The sequence below is a fragment of the Myiozetetes cayanensis genome, unplaced genomic scaffold (genome assembly GCF_022539395.1).
Source record: "Myiozetetes cayanensis isolate MyiCay16 unplaced genomic scaffold, myiCay2020 scf2-11, whole genome shotgun sequence".
Taxonomy (NCBI): Eukaryota; Metazoa; Chordata; class Aves; order Passeriformes; family Tyrannidae; genus Myiozetetes; species Myiozetetes cayanensis.
Window position 1 is genome coordinate 48,306,068 of NW_026087411.1, and position 24,480 is coordinate 48,330,547.

Below are 24,480 nucleotides of genomic sequence, written 5' to 3' on the forward strand. Positions count from 1 at the left end.
TTCCTACATTTATCTCACTAGAAGCTACCACAAAGACTGAGCTAAACATTTCTCAAAGGCAGCTGGTGACAGGACAAGAGACAGTGGACACAAGATGCAACACAGGAAATATTAACTAGACGAAAGGATTTTAATGTTTCTTTATTTCCACCAAGTGGATCAAATACTGGAAACAGGCTTCATGTAGAGGCTATTGAATCTCCTCCTTGGAGATAGCCTGATTTTAACAGTGTAAATCCCTGTGCAACCTGATTGGGTTGAATGAGCACAGGCCTGGATCTCTAAGCTGGGGGTTGGCCTAGTGACCTCTAGATGTCTCTTCCGAATCCATTGTTCTGTAATTGAACTCAAAAAACAGCGGTACTGTTGTCTCTAACACGAAACCAAACCAAAATTCTTTGCTCAGAAAAACAGTGATGCCATCTTATGGTGTTACATAAGGATTTTCTCTGTCTAGTTTCCATTTACACAAGACAATTCCTTTTATAGGTTACTCAATTGTAATGTAATAAACTTTGAATCTTTCTTGATCAGCAGTTGCATGAGTACAGAAGACTGTAAAACCACAGTACATAATACAGAAAATCATTTCCAAGAATGCTCATCTAAGAGAAAATGGTAATCCTCCTACTTCTCTTTTCAAGTCTTCTATATAGCCAGGGACTACATAGAAGACTTTTTCAGGGACTGGTTTTGAAACATAATTGCAGTCCAGATGCTCTGAAGCAAAAATGGCTGCTATTTAATTGCAACTGTTAGCACAAACTGATAAGAAGACCTGAACAGACTTAATTGCATTCATTAGCCTATTTTAGTTACTCTCTTACTTCTCTGCCATGGAGAGTTTATTAGGCTGCTGTTTGTAGTTGCAGGTTATTTCGTTTTGCACACGTTGAACAAGCTCCTCATCAATGGCATACTGTATTGCTGTCTGGATGACATCCAACCACCAAGGAGAACCTGAATGTATCTGTATGAAAAAGAATATGCTTGAACATTTAACAAAAAAACAATGTAATCATTTCAGTAGAATGACTCTTGAGGCCTAACTGCTCTTTAGGCCACCACCAAACAGACTGGTTAATTCCCTGAAAGTGGAGGATTGAGAGTATAATTAAAAAATAGCGCCTCTTCTGCTGAAGTGTAAGCACACGATTAAGAAACTGTCTACATTCTCATCTAGTTCTACACCTTCAAATTGCTTCAGTAGAGTTAGATTCACCAAGACTATCTACAGAGAACAGCCACATAGAGATATTGTGATCTCAAAGTTTCCTTCCCTCAGAAGGAAATGAAAAGATCATTTAATGAGAGAAAGCAACACTCTCTGTGAAATAAACAGAGCAACAACAGCGACCTTATAATTTTAACAGGTGAAAGAGAATGAGTGTTTACCTCCTCGTGCGCTATTTGTCCTCATTTTTCATTATTTATTTACTATTATGCAAATGATAAGCACCCTTTCAACTCAGGTGTTCATCAGTTCATTAAGGGTTTGCACCTTTCTCTGAAATCTGAACTGTCATATTGACTAAACGCAATTAAGCCTTAAGAACCATGACTAAACGCATGACAAAAATCAGTTCCCTTGAAAGCAACTGAAATACCATCGATACACCACAGAAATGTTTCAAGGCCCAAACCTAGACCTTATTTACCTAAATTACAGGTGAAGCACAGCTAATTTGAAAATCAAGAATGGTGTTAAACTTTACTAGAATCATCCCCCGCCATGTACTTCGGTTTTTAGTCATCTGTTCATCAAGTACTGTGTGCCTCTTTATGTGGGGAACAGAGAGTATGTTTTGGGCCTATGATGAGCGTGCATGCTGCTGAAGCCCCATTCCAAATAGGCCTTCAAAAAACTGTTAGAAATAATAAACAGCTGGAGTTCTGGATATACAGATGAAAACAGTACTATTTAAAAATCTCAGAATTCAAAGACAAAATATGTAAAAGGTGCCTGCCTTTCTCTGGAGCTCCCGAATAGTTTGAAGAACTGGTTGCAAGGCCTGATGGGCTTCTGCAACTTCTGCATTGGATTTACTCATATAATGTTGTCGAAGTTGTTCTGCCTGTATGGAAATAAGAGCTTAAATTATAGACAAATCATATTTAGGAGGAATAATGGAAAATGTAAAAACTCCCCAGCTACCAATATGTTTTAAAATTATTAGCTACTTATGTGCTACCTACTTTCATTTGTAATACTTGGCAGTATTTTTTTTTTTCCTCTAGAATCTAGCACTTATTAGTAAGCCCAAAAAACATTCCAGAGGACAAATTGCTACAAAGATGCTAACTATGCAACTTTGCTTTTGGACAAGCCCAAACAACACAATAGAAATACACTACATTACAAAAGGGAACTGGAATTTAACTCACTATTCTTACTTATCTGTACAATAAATGTGCTGAATAAGCAAACAATAAAAAAATCTCAGAGCAATCTGAGAAGAGGACAACTGAACTTGTCTACATATAAAACCTATTCATGAAATAACAAGAAAGGCTCTAAACTTCATTATTTTTAGGTGCATTGAATATAATTCTTTCATAGAAATTAAGTAGAAATTACTTCTGACAGTGAAAACCCCACTTGATATGTAAGTACCTCCACCATGATGCAACCAGTATCAGTTTATTTCATATTTTAAAAACTGATGAACAAACAACTTAGAAGTAACATATATCTTTCATCATTTCATACTGATTTCACTAGGTACCTTAGTGCCTTTTAGTGTTTGTTTAAGTCTTTCTTCTTTTTGTTTGCTACTATTCAGATAATTATACTGTTGTTGCAGAGCCCAGTTTACCCAGAGTGGACAGGACTCTTGAGGATTTAGATGAGCTACTGGTAAAAGACAGCTACAAAAAACCACCTCTGCTTCACATTTATTAACAAAATACAACTTTTCCAATCCCCTTTTTTATAACAATGCCAGGAGAAGGCAACATTCAGAAATTTCTAGAATTACAGATCGACAAAAACCAAGCAGTATTTCTATACTATTTCTATAAAGGTGCGTAGAAATTTTATATAGTTAAGAGAAAAACTCTCATTAAAACAAACAAAAAAAATGTTACCCATACCTATAATTTGTGTAAAAATGATAAAATATCACTAGATATCTAAATAATAAGACAGACACTGATCACCACCACAAAGCAGGAGTAAGAACAAGGCCTGTGCAGCTTTGAGGAGAGAGGTTTAGAGGGTATTAAAGAACAGCCTTCCAGCAGCCAGAGGGAAACCACCTAAATTGGGAGCCAGGTATTTTACTGAAGTACATGTTACGTGAACAAGGTAAATCAGCTATAAATTGAAATGAGAGGTTATGCGTGAATTTTTTTTCCCTACTGTGAGAATAGTGAAGTACTGAACAGGTTACTCAGCTAAGCTGTGATATCTCTTTCCTGGGAGGTTTCAATAGCCCAACAGGATACAGTCCTGAGATACCCAGTCAGAAATCAATGATGACCCTACTCTGAGGGGGAGGTTTAACTAGTGACATCCCAAGTCCCTTTCAACCCAAATAATGCCACAATAATGACACTACTTTGCAAATGTGGTCCATATGTCCACTGCAAGTAACCAGTGGGAAAGAGTAATCCCACTATTTTGCCAGGTATTTCCCAGTTAAGATTAAGGATATAGTCAAACAGGCTAATGAACACAGAAAATGATACACAGTGACTTGCTCATCTGCACCAAGAAAAATAAGAAACTTCACCTAGAGAAAACTCTGACTATTTGCAGTTAAAAATGAGGGAAGCTAAAGAAAATGTGACGAAATGAAGGACTCAGAAGAATTCAGGATGACACATTCTTTTTCAGTAACATCTATGTAAGTGATGTTCATAGGAGCATTGTGAGGATGGGGAAGTAACATTTTAGAGAGAAAAATTATTAAAAGCTCCATAAAACACACTTACAACAGAACAGAGGACACAAAGCATTCAGAACAGCAGTATTTTACTGGACTTTTCTGCTCTCATCTCACACACTACACTCATGACTTTACTAAGTTGAAGGGAAATGTAAATAGTTAACTTTAACACCATTTAATGTTATTTCTTAGGTTAGAGGAAATACTGAAGGAGAAAAAATAAAAATGTGCTCTTCAAAATGTATTTATATGAAAATAAACTCTGCTTACCTCTTCTGCAAGTCGGCTATCGCGCAAAGTCGGGGGAATTCCTGGGTGCTTTGCCAACAATTCCATCAAATTATGTGTAGAATGAAGTCTCTAAATATACAAAAAGTCAACAGTAATTTTAAAAAAAATCCATTGCAACATCTGTGGCAGGAAAAGCTTGAACAGCAATAAAAGCTTACAGCAAGAAATTAGTATGCATTTAAAATTAGATTTATTTTTTCTCTGTTAATCTGGAAGGATCTTACAAAGAAAACATTCTTTTCTTCATTTTACTGAGATAGGAAACAATAAGAAATTAAAGACTTTCAACATCTCAAAAGTAAATCAGCAAGTTTGATACCAGGTCATCAGATACTCTCCCATATTCACCCTACTAATTAAAACAGCCCTTGACTATTATGGAAGACAAATTATTTATCTCAGAGTACATTCTTTTGTAAAGGTCTTTTAGAATATTCTAAGGACACAACTCACTTAGCCCATCTACAGCAAAATCAGGTTTAAGGAAAATACCAAATCCCAAGAGCTTAATTTTTCATATTTTCACTATTCTAAATAAAATATTACTGAATAAAACATAACCTTTTTGTATATTCTTAGGGAAAATAAACTTGATTATTAATACAAGGCAACTCTGTTCCTCTTCCCTAGCCTCCACTATATCATGAACCTGTACCCCTCTCACCTCCTGGATTCACTCCATCTTTGTCCTATTACTATCTTAGCCACTGAAGAGGAATGGCCAGTATGGTTTGCCATTATCTTTAAGAGCTAAACCTACACAACTGAGAGGTACTCAACAGAAGTTAATATTAGCAATAACAAAAGCATATTAGCAATAATAAAAGCAATATTAGGCAGCATGTATTTTGAAGGGGAGGAAAAAAGCTTTATTGGATTGCATAATCCACTAAAACAGTTTAATTAACAACCCTGTTATGAGCATCTTATCAAGTTTATGCTAATATGCCTATGCTAAGGGAAAAAAGCCACCAGGAAGTCACAAAGGAGAAGGAAGAATCAAAGAAGTGTAACAGAGACACCAGATGACCACACTGAAGACAATCAAACAATAATTTATTTAGCAAAGCAAGCAAAGAGACAACTGATCACTTCTTATTTATCTGTCATTAACATTTTAAATATCTTGTTATGCTGAAGAGAATCTTGGTCAATTTAGTACTGATATTTCTTGAAGAAATCTGAAGATGTTACTTAGAAAACCACTGCTTTTTTACCAATAAAATATGTCCATATTTTTAATATAGCATTCAAAATGCATGAAGAGAAAATTCACTTCGATTCTTTTTCATGTTTTGATGCCCTTTTATCTTCTCCAGTGCAACAATTTTATTATTCTCAATCATTTGGCACATTAATATCACAGTATCCTGTATTTGCAGGATGTAATGTAGCACCACTAATGTGAGCAGTCACAGTCACATACACAGGTCTAGGAATTCAGCTTGTTAGGTTTATTGCAGAACAGCAGGTGGAGATCACACACTGCTTCAGGGACATCATGAAGACTCACAAACAAGTTTTTAGAAATAGAGTATCTTTTTTCCATTAAAAAAAAAAAAAAAAAAAAACAAAACAAAACAAAAAAAAACAAAACAAAAAAAAACAAAAAAAAAAAAAAAAAAAAAAAAAAAAAAAAAAAAAAAAAAAAAAAAAAAAAAGAAACATGAAGGTCACTGAACCAATTCCTATCTAAATCACCAGACAGATTCCTATCTAAAGACTGTAATCATGACAGCACGCTGAAATGATAATTCAGCACACCACTAGGAAGAAAAAAAGACTGACCTGTTAAGTTAAATCTAAAGTATTCCAGTTCTTAACTACATCTTTTTACATTTCAGTGCTCACTCACTTGCAAGGAATCTGTTTTGAGCTTTTCTTTGTGCTCTTCAGATGATCTTAATACTTCTCTGTACAGCTCCGCAGCCAATGCATATTCTCCTGAATTAAAAAAACAGTAACAAAAACACAGACATATTGTGTTGGTTTTTAAATATACAAGCAGCCGTGACTGACCTTGATGTAACAAGAGTTACATCACTCGAAACATACTAAGATGTTTACAGAGAGTCTGTACAACAAGTGCTTGTCTTCAAGAAAATCTTTTCTATTCATTCCACACCCCTCCCACCACCCCAAAAAATAAAGGTAAAACCTAGAGTATTATATTCTACAAAAACGACACAATTTCCAAATGAAGTATCTTTTGTGACTGCAAAATCTGTAAACCTCTTAATCTTAATGTATACATTGGTTGCATAAGGCCAAAATATCCCAAATGTTGCCCTAAAAAAAATCATCTACAAGTCACTGCAGTGATGCATTGCTAAATTTGCACAGCAAATACATTATTCACTCCTCCAGTGAAAACAGTGAAATTTGTGTCACACTTCAGAAATGCAGAAATGATTAAGTACATGCAGGGAGCATAACTACTGATGTAAGCTGCCAACATCACAATCACTTCTCAGAAAATAGATTATATAAATTAAAAAGAAAAACAAAATTGAAATTGCATATGGAAAAGCAGGGGAAAATAAATTTTAATTTCTTTTCTCAATTGATGGAAATTTACTTTGAAGTAGTAGTCTTAGAGACCCTTAAAACATGGCGAAGGACAGGGACAAGAAATGTATAAAGACAGATAACAGAGTAAAACAAAAATTATCTTCCTCCATATCTGGAAGTGTAAAAATCCTATGTCAACAAGATTTGTTGCTGCTTGAAAATATTGAAAATATTGCCAGTTGTAAGGGTGTAGTCCTGCAGTATTGAATTGTCATTACTAGCAAGAGGTCAAAAGCTATGTGCTGAATTTGCAAGGCCTCAAGTTTGAAGCTTGTCAGGCCTCCTTTGAATTTTGATTGACCTGGACCTTTTACCTGGCTTAGCTGTGCTACAGCAATTTCTGACATTTGCTGGTGTCTATGGCTAATTTTTAATTATTTTTTTTTAAGCTTTTGTTTATCTTTGTGTGGTACAAACACAGTTTTACATAGATAGCAGTAACAAGCAGTTATTCCATGTAGAATGAGATATTTACAACTATAACACAATGATGTAGTGTAAGGAAATACAGGCCTAGTAACAATAGGAGAGGCCTTGAGAAGTAAAGATATAGGATGCAGTGTAGAGTACAGCCATGGGATGCTAAAAGATGGTGCACAGGCTTGGCAGTGAATAAGAAAGCCATGGCTATAAACAACTCACCCACAGTCAAAGAAATGCAGGCTTAGAGCTGGACAAAACTGGTTTTAGGGGCAACAAAGAGAACAAAGAAAGAGTATGTAACATCCATAAAAGGCATCATGTACAGTAAATTTGGTGTTTTCATGGAGCTGCAGACCAATGAAGAAAGGGAAAGATGCAAATGTGTGCTAGCAAACATAAAAATGACCCTTGTGTGAGGAAGAAACCATAAACACAAACATCTTATTCCTCCTGATGAAGGTAGTGACAACTAGTGATAGCACTGCCACCACCTCTACGAAACCACTGACTTTAGGATCGAGAAGGGATTAAGTAGAACAGTGAGCATAAAAGCAGGACCAGCAGTATAAGTACATAACTGCGACTGTTACTCTTTTTTTGCCTGTAAGAATTAGATCTGGACTACTAACATTTAGACCTATAAGATTTCGACTACAGGAAGAATAAATTTGTGGTTTCACGTATGTGTAAGGTGTGCTTCCTTCTCACTGATAAAGAAGACTGAGTGTAATAGCAATACTGGGGAGGGAGTTACCAGAACTCTGCCTCAGTCCTGCTTTTGTTTCTCACCAGATGAAATTTTCATCAATCTGCTTCTCAAGCCAAGCTTAATTGTTGCTTCTAGTGTATTTTAGAAATGTTTCATCTATACATAAATCTTTTTAAGCACTTAATTCTATCTGAAACACTTATCTCCATCCTGCAATCGTAACAAAGTATTTCAAACCCACTAATTACTAACTACAGATTAGAGAATCTGAATGTAGTCTTTCTGTAAGACAAGTAACAGATAAGGCAGTTTGCCAGTTTTCCTCTCTGAAGGAAGACTTTAACATGCGCTGGAAAAATTCAAACAGCTTGTCAACTTTAGAAGAACTTGGAAAAGAGGTATTTTTTCACATTTATAACTAAGTAATTTTAATTTATTTTCATTTTATTTAATGGCATTCAAGATTAATATAGTTATTTTTGGTTCCCATTCAAAGCTTTTTTTTCCTCATAATTCAGACAAAATCTACAGTATTGACAGAACTGTAGAGCAGGCAGCAGGGAAGAGATTCCACAGTCAGCATAGCAGTTTGCATGGCAGGAGGCACAAAGGAAGCTCAAAAAGCACTACTGATAAAACAAAAGCAGGTTAAGGACAAATACACAAGTATGGCTTCTTTTATCCTCCCAGTACATACAGATGCACTACAGCCATCCAATCTTACCTTTAATGATATGGATACCAGCTAAGCCATTAAGAGCACACACCAGCTGTCGGTGAGCTTCTTCACACTCCGTTCGACATTTCTTTTGCAGAGATGCTAACAGTTCCTCCATGGTCATGGTGCTGAAAAGGAGAACAAATGGCTCAAATCTGTAACAAAATCACAATACTAGAGAAGTAAAACTGTCATGCTGTGCAGCATAAAAGATGGTTATGTGCATCCAACATACTGTATAAATGGGTTTTTTTTTAATATTTATTTACTTATTAAAACCCCCTAGCTGTCAGCATTGCTTTCCGCTAGAGCTTTCCCCTAACTCCAGTGTGTTGAGAGGTTGACATCTCCTAAGAACAGAAAGAAATAATAAGCAAGAAGAAAATTAGAACTAGGTAAAATAATCCTTCACAGGGAAAAATATTTTGCTCTTTCTGTTACTGTGAAGTAGAAACAAGAGAAAATAGACCTCATTTTGCCAAAAGCTGTTCAGATGAAAACAGCTGTGAAAGACTACATTTCTACCCTCTGCTACCAGAAAGCACATGAAGTATCAATGTAAAAAGGAAAAATGTGTGAAATGAAAACAGGGAAAATTAGCAAAAATAATTTTAAACTTCCTTTTCTACTTCTATCATTTTTGTAAATTATGAAAGGAATTGAGTTAAAAGAAAATTAACTTAATATAAAAAAACAGGACATGGAGAGGTAAGAGAGAGAAGTAGGAACAGAAATTAAAAAGAAGCAAGACAAAAGCTTGAAGGATAGGTTGGAGTAAGGCCATGGGACAAAGAATCCAAGCACAAAGAGCACTGACAGTAAGAGACAGGAGAGTGAACAGCAGCAACAGCCTAGAACAGCTGACCTGGGGCTGCTTCTATGACCAGTTACTGTTGTTAGACCAGATAGTACCCTCCTCCCCTGAAACTCTGCTCCTCAGCCTCATTTCACCTTTAGAGAAGAATTTATTATTTGGCATTTACACTGTGGAACAGAGTTAAGATGGGATGTTAACTCCTGCTCAGACCGTGACCAAATTATGTGGGAGGATACACTTTCCTAGATCTTTATTTTATCCTCTTTACAACATTATTCCAGTTGCAGCAACTGATTTTTGGGTGTATGCTACAGTGTTACACTACACAGAGCAGGCTTTAAATCAATATAATCGCTATTCATGTATTCTGTATTCTACAGAGGTAATGGCAAACACACATAGCACCTACACACACTGATACTTCCACCATTGCTACTTACCTTTTATTTTCAGAACCATCAGCAATTTCAAGAAAAATTTAAAAAAGCAGAAGGATGTACATATAAAATATGCTATTTGATACACAGCTTGAGAGTACCAATTAAGACAAAAATAAGAGCTTTTTTACTCAGTTAAACTAGGAAAACTCTAACAGTGAATTTCTTCATTATTTTCATACATGTAACCAAAGCCAGGAGCCAAATCTTCTCTTTGTTCCAGTACTGTCAACTGCTGCAGTCAAGTTTGGTTCACAAAACAGATACGTAAATAGTGCTTTGTTTGTACATGTGATTTTAAGAAAGATTTAATTTTCATTGCTGGTTTTTCCACCACAGTTACTATGTAGCTGTCACTGTGCAACCATTCCACCAAAATCAACACAGTACTAAGCAGTTCCCAGCATACTCTGCTCAGTTTACACATTTCATTTATACTACACTGGCTCATTTTAATGCCAATAATCTTATATGGGTGGAAATAGAGATTTCTCCTATGTTTGAGTCCTTGTTTCCACACTAGCAGACTGTTAGACAGAAAGTGCTACAAGCACAGCATCTAACTACTGGTCCCTGCTGCAGTAGGTGCAAAGTCAGTTTCAGGTGCATAGGCACCACAGATGCCTTGTATGAGAAGAGGGAAGGAGTAGGACACAAAACTTCATAAAAGCATAGAAAAAGATTGAATAGAATGGATGAACAAGACTAGGACTCAGCAGAAATAACACTGGCAGTGCTAAAGGTTTAAGTTCTTCTCTGCCTGTAGCTAAAAAAAAACCAGTCGCTGCTCTGAGAGTCTGGAATGGAAATAGCTTGTTCTTTCACAGCCTCCCTCTAATTGTTTGAAAGTGTAGCAGCTACGTTTTGCAATAGGGCTAGCAACATGCTTTTGGTCTAACAAATGCTGAGACCAAACTGATACTTAGAGGGCACTTCTGAGGATGATCTTGAAAGCATCCAAAAAAAAAAAAAAAAAACGCAAAAGGAAAAAAATGCATTTGTACAGTTTTCAAGTTTGGATCTACATTTAAAAATTCTGCAACCTCACATTAACATTTTCTTTGAACTAAATTAATTATTCCATTCTGTTGATTCCTTTTGTTCATTTTTCTCACTCATGAACACAAGTTTTGTAAGAGACAAAAGAAAATCAGGGGCCTTATTTGAAACTGAAGAAGAATCTGCTTTGTTTCACACTTAACCTGTCACCTGCAACACCCCAGTATCCATCAACATCATAAGGTTAAAATGCTACTGGAAAATCAAATTGTCTCTCAGTACTATGTTCTTTACCACAAGAATTACACTAACAACCCTACTGCACCCTATTCATCTTCTGAGGTCAGATTAGCTTGGTGTACCATATTTGCAAATTTAATTAAAGAATCCTAAAATTAGGCTTGAGATGAGAACTGTGCAAGATCTTGCACTGTTGGGGACAATCAGAGTTTTCCTCTGGATAAAGCAGGTCGTTTAAGAAATTACAGAATTCACCTTTTCTGTAATGGCAAAAATTCTCCCCGAACAGCTTGTGGATGACAGCAGGCCTGCCTCAGCCGTAGCAATGGGTATAGTATGGAAGTCACAGTCCTTCTATCTAGGCTGCTAAGCTTAAGAGTCCAGTCTGAAATCTTCCTGAGTTTTGCCAATGCATCCTGGCAGCACACCTCGTGCTGGCGATGATAGAAGTGTCTCTCCACAGGAGAGAAGTGAAGCCAGTGTATATTTTCTGTCTGAGGGGGTATTTGAATCTGCAATTAAAGAAGAAAATAAGTAATTTTGCAAATAAAACTACTGATAAACGATGTTCAGGAATTTTAAAACTCAAAGCTCTTATTTACTTGGTCAATCACATCCTTCTTTGCTGATCTCCACATTATCTTCGCAATTAGACTGTAGAGAGGCCGGGGATTTTTCCTACAATAAGGTCGATATAAAAGTTGGTCCCACCAATGTTTGACCCAGTAAGGATCAACTCCAAGAAAAAGGACTAATCCATACAGATCTGCCAAGAAAAGAAAGTGCTTTAGTGTAGTGTTTGTGTTGTAACACTTCACAACACGCCTCCAAAAAAAATTAACTTTCATACAAAGGCTACCAGGCATAAAACAACTACCTTCTGGCCATTACCTTCTGTGCTTCTTTTCCAGTCATTTCCTCATCAAAATATTTAATTTTAGGCAAGGGACTGGGTAGGGGAAGGTGGGGGTTCTCTCCTTTAGCTAGCTGTTGATTTCCACACAACTTGCAGGAATATAGCTATTTGTGAGACACTTTCCTAATTTCAAGTTTAGCAGATAAAAGCGATGAATTTAAACCTATTCAGAGCAGAGGCAAGAGGCAGAAATTACATGACTGCATATGGTTAACTGGGTTTGCCTGGATTTTCTAAAACAACATTGCTCAGTATCATTACTTCACAGCCTGCTGTGCACCAACTGTTTGCTGCCCACCATCCTAGAAGGGGTTGCAATTCAGAAGACTCTCACTTCTCTGCTAAGACATAAGGAAGTAACAAAAGACACTTTCAGTGTTTTCTTGCTAATTGAGAGAATACAATTTAGTTGCTAATTCTGCCTAATTCAGAAATCCATCACTTTTTGTAATGAAATTCAAGGATATTCTGACTTTAAACTTGTGTCTAAAGCTTATCGGAAAAATACAGAAGCACAACCATTTAAATGCTGCAAGTGGACAATGCCAAAACAGAGATATGTGATGGTATCTTGTAGTTCCTAAAGATCTGGTGGCTGCATTCCTTTTTCTGTTAGGTTTATGACAATTTTGTATTCAGCTGAAAGCATCACAACATTCACCAAGTATATCATAGACCAGGGGAAGAAAAATCCTGGGAATCATTTCTATGCAAGAAGCAATTGTTTATCCATAGGTCCCTATCCCACTGTATCACAGCAGCAGTGTCATAGACTGAAATGAGTCAGCAGCTTTCATCCCGTAAGTGATGGAGGCTGCCTTAATATAGCCTGAGAGACTGTCAATATGTATTATGGACAATATGACATTTCAGATATTTATTAAATCAAGACTATCACACATAACGACTTGAAGAAATTAATCATGACAATAAAATCTATCAGTTCCTTCTACAGGGTTTGATTTATTAACTATGTATTCTCACAACTATCATGTGTATTTATAAATTTAATTCACAATTCCATAATGAATTAATCTACAATATTGACTTTTATAATTTAGTATACATACAACAGTCCACAAATGCTTACACTGATTTATCCACTTTAAAACTCATTGCCTCAGCCTGTACTGTATATTACTAAATCCATCAGAGAACACAGGGAGACAGAGAAGTCAGTCAGTTCCCCTTCTTTTTTTCTCTCTCTCTGAAGCTTGTCTACAGAAGCTGAGTACCTCACAAAAACGGCAAAATAAATGACACTTGCTAACATACAGCTACCTACTTCACACATCTTAATTCATTAAGTCCTTACATAAGGACTTAAGAAAGTTTCATAAGCTTTAGCACGATTTTCAGAATTTATATTCATGGCAGTTGATACCCACAGTAGTTCATACGGGGCTATGCAAAAGGCAAATACAGCTTTGCTTGCTGTATTTGACAGCTTAAAGGATTCTGTAACCAGAGCAGACTATCTATAGCTGCAATAGAGAAGGGTTAATATTTACCCACTCTGCTAAGAGAAAACAGAAGAATAAACTTGAATCAGTTGTTAGACATACGACTTCTCTGCTGTCCAAAGTATCTGTCTAACTAAGGGAGACAAAAAGATTCCAGCTCTGCAATTTTTATATTGATAAAAGTATTGATGGCTTTATTGCATGCTTAAAGTTTATGGTTTATCAAGTCAGAGTACCTAATCAATTCAAAGCAAAACTAGCAGATGTTTTAACTGCTTCAAAGCACTACGTAATTATCAGCATAAAGAAATCTCACAGATGACATTGCTACATAAAATCTCACCTTCTAATCCTCGCTGCACAGGAGTACCACTGACACACCAGCGATTGATTCCACTTAAACGGAGCGCCATTTCAGCAGCCTAGTAAAAGGAGATAGAGCCAATGGTAGGAAACGGAAAACAAAGAGTGGAACACAGTCTGACAACATGTGGACCTTATTTCTGAGAAGTCTGAACATCTTTTCAATATGTAACATTAGCAGATTAGAAGCTGCATCAGTACAATATATTATGAAAATGTATATAAAATTTCTGAGCTTTCTGAAAATAACTGAAAGCTGATAAAAGCCACATCCTCTTCTGAGTAATAAAGTGCAATTAAGAGTTCCCAGAAGCCAAATAGATAGCAAAAGAAAATGTACGTTAAAAAAAATTAAAAAATTAAAGCTCATAAGCCATTATGTAAGTAGTATTTTTGTCTTTTTGTCTTGGGCAAAAAGACCGGACAGACACTAATTAAAATAATCTCCCCCTGCAGACTGTATCCCTCGGGTTTGCAGACAGACTGTTGACTATTTTAGCTTCTAGACCCAAAGGACATATCTATGCCTCTGAATCATTCCACTGAACAGGCTAGTGTCTTGTTTGAAACTATCAAACACCGTATACAACATGATGACCTAGTTCTTTAAACTGTCACTATAGATTATATGTTAACATTTTTTGAGCTGGATATACTTCACAGTCTGCCAAAATTCCAACAGGAGAACCATTTAATAGTAAGTATCTCCCAACAGAAAATTCACTTCTACAGAACAAGTGACAAGGACAAATTACTTGAGTGCACTGAACGTTAAGACGGGGAGCGGGAAATCTACTGCATTATTTACAATAAACTTGTCAAAACCTTTTCAAGTTAAATGAACGCATGACCAGGAACGTCATACCTTTGCAGTAGTGCACTCAACCATTTGTGCTTCATCGAGGCAGATCCTCCACCACTCCACTGCTACTAAGGGGCTTGGGATGGCCATGTACCGCTTCTGGTTCCTGAAGCGGCGCCCGTCTTCACTGTTGCTGTGGGGGATGTCCACATAGTTCAGTTCAGTGCGCAGGACATCGTACGTGGTGATAACCACCTCCTGCTCTGCCAACATGTGTGGCTGCAGAAAGCCATGCTTCTTCACACCTTGATACACCTACATAGATTTATATTCAATAGCACAATAGCAAAGAAGAAAAGGTCAGAGCGACAATTTAATAAAAATGCCAAAATAGCAGCACAGCTTAATAGGTGCATCCTTCTAGCAGTGTTGCTCATTAATATGAAACCATTCATAAAATCTGTATTCACAGAGTAGCATGGTGGGAAATACATCTAAGTAGCATAATAATAAATACAAGACAGTCACTGATGCAAAAATTTTACGTATAATTATTTATAACGGTGCAAAACATTTTTTCTCCTTTGAAGAAGAGAGGACTTCATTATTTTCTACAACAGTTATTTGTTGTAATTTGCTGTTATTTGTTTGAAGAATAAGTATTCTGTAATGTTGTATGGCACAACATTATGTAAATCACATGTCCAGTCTTCTTTTCTCCTTTATTGTAGATGCATTACCTTTCTTCCCATTGCCACAGTTTAATGGATGATTAGGCAGAGATATGCAGCAAAATATATAGTAACTAGAAATGATACTCTGAGTAAAGTTTTGCCTACAAAAGGATTTCTATGGAGACTTATGGTATGAAAAAAATACCCTAGTAAGAAACAATTTATGTGGACCAACAGAATATTTTTATAAACTTTTCATACTGACATTTGTTTTATTATCAGAAGTACTTATCTCCCTCATAATTTTAAGCCAAAACATTTCAGAAGCATATAAAAATTAAAATAATTTCTCTTTACCCCATAATGATCAGCACATGACTTCACTGTTAACCATACCTTTTCTTCCAATAACAATCTTCTTCTACATTTGTGCATATGGAAACGGTGTTTCTGCTAATTGAAAGAAACACCTGCAGAAAAGTTCCTTCTTTTCAGCCCCAGAGTGGGATAACAAAGCATGTGCAACAAGGCCATTGCACATGAAAAAAAAGAGCGAGAAGGGTTGGTGGGAGGGGAAGAAAAAAGAAACAAACAAACCAAAAGGAGCATGCTCACTGAAGCAAAGAAGAAGAAATAAATAGCTGTCAGAGTGTAATGATTTCTTCAAGTCTTTACTAACAGATTTTCTGGAGGTTTATAACTTGGCCAAGGTTTGGTTGTTTTCACAGCAGCAGGAAAAGACAACCTGCCACAAAGCAAGACCTACTGATGAATTTTAATTTCTTGCTTATTACATAAAACCATTAGAATTTCCCATGGGTTGTAGGCAGTTGGAAGACTAAAAAGCACACTTCACATGCAATGCAAAAGCTGTTAACATGGGAAACCAGTTCTTTTAAACATCTCCTATATTTTAAACACCTCTGCTACCTTTATTTTACCTCTACAGAAAATAACCCCCCAAATTTTCATTTTGAAGCAACACTGAAAACAAATCTTGCTTACAGTTGGCAGTTAAAAGAAAATTAAAACAATCACTTAGAATCGAAGGTGTCACACAGTTTCATGTACTGACAGTCAGTATTTAAACTATTTTACTATTACCGTGTAAATCTATTTCTGATAATTTTCATCCAAGCTGGTATAAAATTTGGACCGGGCCCTAGGAAAACCACACAAGTTTTACGCATTTATGCACTAAATCTAATTAGACTGATCACACATATGGCACTAGAGGCCTAGTTGGGCCTAAGTGCCCCATTTATACATTGGGCATCTATGCATAACAGCTGAAGGTACAAGATATATCCCTGAATACAAAGTTATATCAATCTACTACTACTGTTATTTTATTCAAAATACAAGGGATCTACGGTTTTCAAAGCACTAGATCATTACAAAGGTTCTTGACTACTAAAAAGTCAAGGACAAAACTTGACTACATTGGTAGTAAAAGACAATGGCTACCCTTGAATACTGTGATAACTACATATTAAAAAATCCTGTATAGCGTTATTTACTGTAAGTATAAATAGGTTTATTTTAGTGACAGGGCTATTAGAAATAAAGTAAAAGGGCAATACATGGTCTCCAAGTAAGCAACATCCAAATAAATATGGTAGATGCTATAGCGGCAATGCCCAAGTTGTAAGGGTGTTGTTTTCAGTAAATACCAAGGCACAAGACTTCTTTTATAAAGCCTGAGAACCAGAAATGCAAAACTATGCTCTTTACCTACTGAAACATTTTTTTATCTAGAACAAAATGAGAAGCAAGAGTCAGAGAGCTGCTTAGGTGCAAGTGTACAGTGAGACGAGACTCAAAACACCTACAGTCAGGGTTTTTTAAGTTCCTTGGTAGTCTTTGAAACAGCCTCCCCTCTCAGAAATCACCAGTTGTTGCAACTGCTCAAAGTTTGCTTCCATTTCCTATAGATACCTAGTCTGCTGTATTATCTCTCAGTGACCAACTAAAAAGGGAAAAATTTAAAAACTAATTCCAGACAGTCTTTCTGGGACACTGATGCACAGTGTGATGCCAAAGCATAGGTCTACAGCAGGAAATGTAGAATTCTGACACCGAGGACAGAGAGACCTCTGAACTTCAAGTAATGCAGAATGTCTGACAGGAAGCCCTGAGCCTTGATAAAATAACTCTCAAGAACATGAAGCTATATAATCTCACCAGAACGCGAAGAGAGGATGATCTTACATGCCTGTTGATCTCATCTACCCACTGATGACAAATAGAACTCGGAGAAATTATCAGAGTCGCTCCTGTCGGAACTGGTTTCATTGCCACAAGGCAATGGGGACAGTAGAAGGGCCTGCTCTTCAGATTTTCCTCTTTGTAGTTCACACATTCTGCATGCTGCCATAAGTAGCATTTCAGGCACTGCACACGAGCTTTGTAGTCAGCCAATCCAAGCTCACCACAGATGCATTCAAAACGATATTCAGAGGTATTAAATGGAAATACAGAACTGGTATGTTGTACGCTACTGTCAGCACGTTCTTGGGAATGTGAGGACTGGACCTTTGGGATTTCCTGCTGGACATCAGTTGTACTTTTAGAACCATCAAAATCAGGATTACTGCTCTTGTCACTGGAGACAAGGAGGCTGCCATGCAAATCCGGAGATTTTGGGATGACAGTTTCCTGCTTAACATTATTTTCTTTTACAGAGTTCTCATGATCTGCTTCAGATTTCTTCTTATTTTTGCTGGTTGTACAATAATCGTGTTCTTCCATGGTAATATCCACCCGTGAAGCAGTTTTACAGATGTGTTCAGATGTGACACCACTATTTTTTGATTCTTTGGTTTCAGTTTTAGCATCAGTCAGCTGCTTCTTCTGAGTGTTTTCTGAAGTCTTTGCTACCTACAAAGTAAAATTAACCAAGAATGTCAGACTTTACATACAGAATTGTCCAGCGCTGTTTAATGTCTACAAGTGCTATTTAATGTTTCCATTAATGATATAGACAAAGGGATTGAGTGCACCCTCAGGAAATGTGCAGATGACACCAAGCTGAGTGGTGCAGTTGGCACATCTGAAGGACAGGATGCCATCTGGAGGGACCTGGACAAGCTCGAGAAGCGGGCCCATGGGAACCTCATGAGGTTTAACAAGATCAAGTGCAAGTTACTGCATGTAGGTCAGGGCAAGCCCCAGTATCAACACAGGCTGGGGGATGAACAGATTGAGAGCAGTCCTGGGGAGAAGGACTTGCGGGTGCTGGCGGATGAGAGGCTGGACTTGAGCCGGAAACATGCACCTGCAGCCCAGAAAGCCAAATGTATCCTGGGCTGAGTCAAAAGCAGCGAGCCCAGCAGTGTGAGGGAGGTGATTCTGCCCCTCCACTCTGCTCAGGTGAGACCCCCCGTGGAGTACTACATAAGAAGGTCATAGACCTGTTGGAGCAAATCCAGAGAAGGGCCACCAAGATGATTAGAGGGATGGAGCACCTCTCCCATGAGGAAAGGCTAAGAAAATTGGGATTGTTCAGCCTGGAGAAGGCTACAGGGTGACCTAATTTCGGCATTCCAGTACCTGAAGGGACTATTTACAAGAGTGTATAGTGACAGGACAATCTGAAAGACAGTAGCTTTAAATCAGATACTAGGAAGAAATTATTTACTATGAGGGTGATGAGACACTGGAATAACTTCCATAAAGAAGTCTCTGGAAGTGTTCCAGGCCAGGATAGATGGGGCTTTGGGCAACCTGGTCTAGTGGAAGGTGTCCCCATGGCAGGAGAGGTTGGAAAATAGATGATTTTTAAGGACTCTTCTAACCCAAATTATTCTCTCTTTTTTTTTTTTTTTTTTTAAACATATCAGGGCATAGATATTAAGGTTTTGTGTCAATTTCCAATTTGAGGATCTGGTTAATGTTTACCAGTGTTTAAAAAACACATTCACAGCAAGAACAACGCAATTTCCAGTGCCACTATTTTACAAGATTCATGACAGATGTAGTTAATACTTTAGCACCAAATTTGATCTATGTATGATTTCTGTTTCTTTACTCTTGCATGTCAAAGCAAACGCTGCTGTTTTCTTCATTTTTAGCAATAAGTCAGCATCCCTGAACTAGTGCACACAGACAACACAGCTCCAAGTAGCATGCAAACAGTAGAAAAAATATCTGTTTTTTTAACAATAAAGTAACTGTGGCAGCATATTTTACCTGCTCTTTGGTTCTTTCCCGTTTCTTCTGTTCCTTGTAATTCTTTCCCAGCTTGAAAGACCCAGCCAGACCATGTCCTTTGACTTGCTCTACTACATGTTCTGCAATTAGTTTTTCTAGAGTTCTTTTGAGAAGCCGTCTATTTCTCTGTGTGTCATACCTATAAATAGCACTGATGTACTTAAATATTGCAACGATGGATGCTCCTTTCTTCACATTCATTTCTTTTACAGCCGCTAATATCATCACTCGTAAGCCTGTATGTAGAATCAAAGCAAAACAACTTACAGCTCAGATAAAATGAAAGTTACCTCAGAGAATGCATATTAAGGGAACTCTAAACATAGTGTTCATCTAAAAAATGCAAAACAAAGACAGCAGTTTTGACAATGCTTGAGGCAGCTCTGCAAAATGCTATTTTGCAGTGAATCCAAGACAATATTTGACAGCAATGGAAATAAGTCACTCAATTTTCTTACTGAGGCGTAAAAAAGATAGTGTATTTCAGTTAAATGCATAAACTCTTTTACAAAGACCTTTAGTTATACAGAGCTCTGTAGCTCTGAGTTCTGAGCTGCTAACTTTACTTTTAACTGTGGATTACTTGTTTGTAGCATGCAATCCCACATGACAGTGCCCAGCAAAAGATCATTTCATTCTGAAGAAGTGAAGACTAACCTTGAACTCATAGTCAGTGGCCAATATAAGACTCAATGCCAAAAGCAAAATGTATTTTAAAAGTCATCAGAAATACTTACTGGGATATTGTATTTTTTCCTTCAATTTAGGCTCCATTTCCTTTGGTTTTTTCTTTTTATTTCCTTCTAAAGGTTGAGGTGGAACAAAGAAGTTCACAAGCTTACCCTAATGCAGAGGAACATTAAATAGTTATTAGGTCATGTCTCTTCACAGTCACTCTGACCTTCATTAATGTTTTCACATTTGAAAATAAGCATGAGCTGCTACAGATGCATGTTCTGATCTCACTTATTTGCTCAGACAGCTCAATTTTAATGTAAAGAATGACACCTCATCCAATTCAGTTTCTTGGCAAATGGTGTTCGGCACCTACACTGAGAACAGAAAGAGCAGCCCTACAGGCCTTTTGGGGTCCTTCACTGCTTCGGAATTAACTTGCAGGAATCTATAGCTGTAAGTGAACTAGGTTACTGATGGGGGAGGAAAATATATATTTAATGTACATAAAAAAAAAACAAAAGAAGGAGGTAAGTAATACAGAGGAAAAGCCTTAGTTAGTTGTATAAAAAGTATGTTTTTCTTTTTAGGGATTGCCCCCCCCTCCCCAGTTTTACTCCATTATTAGTGACTCAGGAATAGTGAGTCAATCCAAGGAAATATATACTCAAAAACTGGCATTCAAAAAAGAATCTCAAAGCCAGAAAAAAACACAGTGCTGATATTTCTATTATTAAGTGTTTCATAGCTGTATCCATCGACACTTCACTCTGTCCTGTCCAATTGGTTGCTCTGTAGGGTTCTTAAATAGTAACTGCAATGAAATTCCAGATATTGTTTGAATCCTACAGAGAGTTGAAATAATTGGAGTAATTCTGACATTGGCTTATACAACCCAGGAGTCATCCAAAAAGTCTCTGGTGGAATAAAGCACTTCTGGTTTTATTTTTGTTTGTTTTTTTTTTTTCAGGACATCATACAAAGGCATTTTATATTTGAAGACAACAAAAATACAAATAACAAGGGGCCTTCTGGATGAATGGAATACTACCTTTCAACCACAGGGAATGTCATATAATTCTGCTTATAAAGGTCCCAAAATATATTAGCTGTCTGTCCCAACTACTTGTATCATGAAACAGTTCCACTAACTCCAGCTCTCCAAAAGTTATGGTCCCTAGCTACTGTTGTCAGTCGATGTCCACGTGTTTTAGTGCTTACACTCCCCTCTTCACACTCCTCAGTTCTGACTCTCTCATACATTTAAGATTCATCCTTTTCTCTCAGAGAACTGAGTCCTTTTAACTAACAAAATTACAAGCAGGCAGGAGATCATTATGAACAGATGTAAAGTGAAACAGGTTGCCAAGAATTCAAAGATATGGAACCCATGAAGTGGTAAGAGTTTTCTTAACAATAGTTCTCTTCCTTCAGAAAGAATTTTTGGTTTTAGTGAATGTGCCAAGGTTTTACAGTATGAAGAAAGTGAAAAGATGGAAAACTGTTGCTAAATAAGCCCACTTATTGTATGAAATAGAGGGAGAGCATAAATCTTTATTTACTGAGTGTAAATTGTCCCTATTTTAGCATAGAACATATGTCTAATGGATGTTTGACACTCATCAATACAAAGAAGTGAAGTAGAGAATGACATCCAACATTGTAAACTAACATACTTATACGCTCCTGAAGCCTGTGTAAACTATATAAGCTGTGCAGCTGCCTGAGAACACCCTTGAACAATGGCAAACTATCAACTGCTTCTCATGCAAACTATTCCACCATTTATGCCACCAAGTATCATGTCCTACAAAGGAAAAAACGTCCTTGCAATACAGCTTTAAATACAGAGTGCTACAAACCAGAAAGCAATAAACTCAAGAGAAGTGCATTTGCATTAATTCTGAAAAGCATTTTCTTCATAATAACTGTCATCCTTGTTTCCTTACCTCAGGTAATGTCAGATCATCTTGTTTAATGTCTGGTCCAGTATGATTCAGAATAAGAGCCAACACTTCTACCGTTTTTCCAAGGCCCATCTCATCTGCCAAAATACCTCCAGGCCACTGGGGTCCAGCAGTTGGGTATTCACGGATAATACTAAAATTCAAGTGCATTCCCAAAGGAAAGTCAATAACTACAAAATGGTGTGACAAAAGCACATGTTCAGGAACATGCAGCACAGCTTTAGCAAGGCACAGTTTGTACGGTGGGGCATTATCTTTGGTTAGTTTAGATGAGACTAAGAAGTGTTAGAAAGCTCTTTGGGTGTATAAACCTAATCAAGGCAATTACGTACACCAGAAATTTTAGAATTTTTTCAACTCCTAATAGGCCTTACCCTGCTAACCTTAGCATATCATAACATTTGTCTCTAAAAATGAAAATATTTTTATATTCAGATGTCACAGATCTGAAAGTTATACAAGGAAAAATAGAATGCAAACTAGCAATCAAAAGGTTCTATTCCAACCAAATTAATGGGAAAAGAGAAATAGATTTAGTAATGCAATACCCGCCTTAATAAAAAGCATTATACTGCCCCCTTCCTTTAGACTTTAAACACACTGGATAAGAAGGTCAAAGTCTCCAATGGCCTATAATGGCCAGTCTTCGCGAGCGAAGATCCGAGGAAGGTCTTTACCCCTTCCAGCCTGCGCATTGGATTTTTTAGGTGAGACACAGTGTGCGCGGAACTGAGCCCACCCTTTAATCCTAAGGTTCATCTGCCGGGGCCAAGCGAGCTTGGACGGTGGCAGCGAGGTCCTTAGGACGTAGGTGGGTTGCCTTTAAGGGCTAACGAGCTCCACCTGCCCGGGAGTGGCCCTGACCGGGAATCGAACCCGGGTCTCGGCGGTGACAGCGCCGCGCCCTTACCACTAGACCACCAGGGGCTCCAATGGCCTGATGTTAATATTAAACCACAAATTTATTGAAATTAAAAACCAAACAAATAAACAAACAAAAACTTTAAGAATTACATCTTCAACTTGAGATTTACATATTTGCCTGTGCACTATATATTCCAGTTTGTCCTTTTTTTCAAAATAAAGATATCACTGTTCTAATTCTTTAGTTGCTAACTGAAACAGGAGATGTGGATTATCCTATATTCTTCAGGATAAAGCTAACAATGAGGATTTCATAAAGTGCAACCATGAGGCATTCTCAAAAAGAGTAACTATAAAAACATACCAGCCAGTAAACGGATTATAGTAGATTTGTACTCCATCCAGAGTGATCACCTCCCGCCATAAGAAGTGCAGTGCATTTTCTATGAAGAAAGTGTTCATGTTACTATTGTGAAGTTTCTTTATAAACAGCACACTGCTTAGAATTGTTCAGCCTTATTGTGACACTTAGAGACAAAAAGCTTAAGTCTACCTCCACAGAGCTTCATGACCAACAAGGTACATCAACTGCTGTTCAGCAAGACATAGCTTATCGTTTAGTGTACTAACCAAATAACAACTTCTACGGAATTAGTAAAGAAATAATTAACAAAACTTCTAATCAAACAGCAAGAAAACATTACTGCTGACAATACAATTACACTTTCTTCAATTATGCAAGTTTTCCAGATCCATATACTTGCCACTGCTTGGGGCGTTTGTGTAGTTCTCTCGGTGAAGCATCCAATTCACAGCCTCACTTTGGTACGGCCTCAGAATGGGAATTAATGCAGGATGCTGCACATCCTTTCTAAGTAACTGGATATCCTGCTGATGGGTGTGTCTTACAAAGTCATAAAGCTCTTCAATATTTTGTCGCTCTAGCTCCATGTCAGATTCTTCCTCATCTTCCTCCAGTTCATCTGCATACACCAAATAATTTAAGACGCTCATTATCAATTAAATTGGGACATCTCAGTAAATTTTGCTGCAACATATTTAGTTAACGGATGAAAGCAAGCAAAGCAAAATGTCATTTAAATATGTCATGACTGCACCTAACTCAGCTAGCAGCAGTAGTAAACAATGAGCACTGCTTTACAGATTAATAACTGAAATAAAGTAAAACAATGTAAAATAATAACAACAGTAATAATAGTAATAGCAATGAAAAAGAAAAAGAGATTAGAGAAACCCAAGAAACACAAGTGATGCACAATACAATTGCTCGCTTCCTCCTGACTGATGCCCAGCCCATCCCCAAGTGCTGACTGATGGTTCCCAGCCAACTCTCACCAGTTTATAAACGGAGCATGATGTTCTATGGTATGGAATATCCCTTTGGCCAATTCAGACAGATCAGCTGTCCTGGCTGAGTTCCCTCCTGGT

At 37.2% G+C, this 24,480-nt stretch overlaps 1 protein-coding gene across 2 annotated transcripts in view; it reads right to left on the reverse strand.

Moving 5' to 3' along the window:
- Positions 1-24,480, reverse strand: part of SHPRH (SNF2 histone linker PHD RING helicase) — a 61,244-nt gene that overhangs the window by 26,907 nt on the left and 9,857 nt on the right. For both annotated transcript variants that reach the window (XM_050315111.1, XM_050315110.1), the window contains exons 4-18: positions 23,796-24,014; positions 23,396-23,474; positions 22,150-22,300; positions 20,263-20,368; positions 19,505-19,761; positions 17,498-18,193; positions 14,703-14,954; positions 13,818-13,896; positions 11,698-11,861; positions 11,351-11,607; positions 8,609-8,730; positions 6,037-6,125; positions 4,161-4,250; positions 1,968-2,075; positions 828-970 (exon numbers count right to left, since the gene is read on the reverse strand). In XM_050315111.1, coding sequence (XP_050171068.1) covers positions 828-970; positions 1,968-2,075; positions 4,161-4,250; positions 6,037-6,125; positions 8,609-8,730; positions 11,351-11,607; positions 11,698-11,861; positions 13,818-13,896; positions 14,703-14,954; positions 17,498-18,193; positions 19,505-19,761; positions 20,263-20,368; positions 22,150-22,300; positions 23,396-23,474; positions 23,796-24,014 — 2,812 coding nt within the window. The remainder of the gene's footprint in view (positions 1-827; positions 971-1,967; positions 2,076-4,160; positions 4,251-6,036; positions 6,126-8,608; positions 8,731-11,350; positions 11,608-11,697; positions 11,862-13,817; positions 13,897-14,702; positions 14,955-17,497; positions 18,194-19,504; positions 19,762-20,262; positions 20,369-22,149; positions 22,301-23,395; positions 23,475-23,795; positions 24,015-24,480) is intronic.